Below are 2,157 nucleotides of genomic sequence, written 5' to 3'. Positions count from 1 at the left end.
TCTCAAGTCATTGAGATAATCCGTTTCTTCAACCTTTAACCTTCCATGTAGAATCACAGCCACAACACATCACTTATGGAAGAGGCATACATAATTAGCAAAGTGTACTTACTCTTTGAGAATCAGTTTTGATGATAGATTGAATCATTCCATCAGTATACAACCATATTTAGTTGTTTATTGAGGATATATCAATGAAATTTCATAGATTTCTCTCCAATAGAATATTAAATTTTTTTCAATTCGATTTTAATTCATTCATTTTTCCGTTTCAATGAAATTAATTCCATTTTGCAGCGCGCAAATCTTTCAGCGCATTTGTCGAAAGTTCGCAGTGATATAGACAAAGCGATACCGAATAAGGATTTCGATGGTTTGGCAATAATCGATTACGAAGAATGGAGACCACTTTGGGAACATAACTGGTATACGAGACGGATTTACCATAATGCATCGCTGGCTTATGTTGAGGAACAATACAAAAATACGGGAAAAACTTTAACCAAAGGTGATGAACTGGCTAAAAAAGAATTCAATCAGGCAGCAATGTGAGTAAATTATCTGCTTTTCAACCTCTGAACCAAAAAAAGCAAATAATTTTTTAGGTTACTGTAGGACATTTAAAACGAAAATTTTATTTGTCGACGAAGTTCAGTTCAAATTAGAGAACAGCTATACTTTAGGAATTTTTTAACGGAAACTATTCGTGAAGCAAAAAATATGAGACCAAATGCCTTATGGGAATTTTATGGCATGCCATTTTGCAATTACAGTGCAGGGAAAAATGGCACTGAAGGATGTGGAGAAGTATTTGAAGAATTCAATAATCGGTTAGCATAAATATTTTTGGTTAGGGATGAAATTTCAAGGAAAATTTAAGATTACATGAAATATTGCCTTCAACAGATAATACCGCCACGTAATTTATTTTGCTTTTACATATTTTTTATAGTAATTTCTTCCAAAAAATAATTTGCATATTCCTTACTTATACTTCGTTGTTTATTATATTTACAGCATTCTGTTTTTACTTCATTCCTTCGAAATTTATTTCATCAATTTTCTAAATAAAAAAATTTGAAAAATTATGCAGATTACAACCTCTGTATGCTAAAGCTACCGCTTTTTATCCGTCCATTTATTTGCCAAGCAGAAAAAGTGGTCGTACTGGTTGTTTGTACGTCACTTCCGTCCTTCAAGAAGCTAAACGTTGTGCAGAGAACTTGTCAATATCGATATTCACGTTCAATGACATTGAGTGCTTTCCATTGGAATCTGCTGATCCATATTATACTCAAGTCAAATTTCTCTTACATAAAAAAAAAAAATCAAAACCCAAACCAGATTTTACAAATTTATACATGCAATATCCGATTTTGCATTATAATCTGTCATTATATTTGAGATATTTTAGATTCGTACTTTCCATCTAATTATAGCAAAAGTTTCAATTACCAAATTTTCAGGATGATTTATCCCATTCACTGAATACAGCCTTTGTTATGGGTGTACAAGGTACTATCATTTGGTCATCATCCAAAGATATGGTGAACCAATGCCACGGTATAGGAGATTATGTCCTCAAATATGTTGATCCAAAAGTGGTGGAATTGAAAACTTGTGACAAAATTGAATTGAAAACTTGTGACAAAATTAGAAGAATTAAGTAAAATTAAATCATTTTCCGATTAGTTGCTTTGTAGTATCAATATAACTTTTTAATGAATTTCATTCTCCAGGATCCAAAGTAAATGTAACGGAAATCATTTTCAGGAAACGTCAAATACCTGATCAAATTTCTTGCGCAGTGAAAAATGACCCAGCATACGATAACTGTCAAAATGCAATGACATCCATTAATAAGCCTGCAATAACCGCCAAGTAATAAATAAGTCAAGCGATTTTGGTTAATCTGATATTTTGTTTAATGTTTTTCTGCAAATTTATTGGCTCGTTTTGATATTTTGTTGCTTCTATATGTAATCAAAGTGAATTTACAGTAATCGAGTAAATTGACAGTAGCCAGAATAAATTGACACTAATGAAGATAAATTTATAATAAACAAAGTGAATTACATATTAGTCAAAAGTGAATTTACAGTAATCGAGTAAATTGACAGTAGCCAGAATAAATTGAACACTAATGACGATGAATTT

The 2,157-nt window shown here is 31.4% G+C and overlaps 1 protein-coding gene across 1 annotated transcript; it reads left to right on the top strand.

The window, feature by feature from the left end:
* Positions 1–297: 297 nt before the first annotated feature.
* LOAG_14903 (hypothetical protein) lies at positions 298–1,885 on the top strand (the record flags this gene model as incomplete). The annotated part of the gene is made up of 5 exons (XM_003150396.1): positions 298–548; positions 684–830; positions 1,094–1,298; positions 1,467–1,666; positions 1,774–1,885. Coding segments are annotated over 5 exons (915 nt in total), but the record flags the coding sequence as incomplete, so codon positions are not given.
* Positions 1,886–2,157: the final 272 nt, after the last annotated feature.

Source organism: Loa loa, assembly GCF_000183805.2.
Source record: "Loa loa unplaced genomic scaffold supercont3.1363, whole genome shotgun sequence".
Taxonomy (NCBI): domain Eukaryota; kingdom Metazoa; phylum Nematoda; class Chromadorea; order Rhabditida; family Onchocercidae; genus Loa; species Loa loa.
The sequence above is the reverse complement of the archived record's forward strand: the minus strand, read 5'-3'. Positions and strand labels throughout refer to the sequence as shown.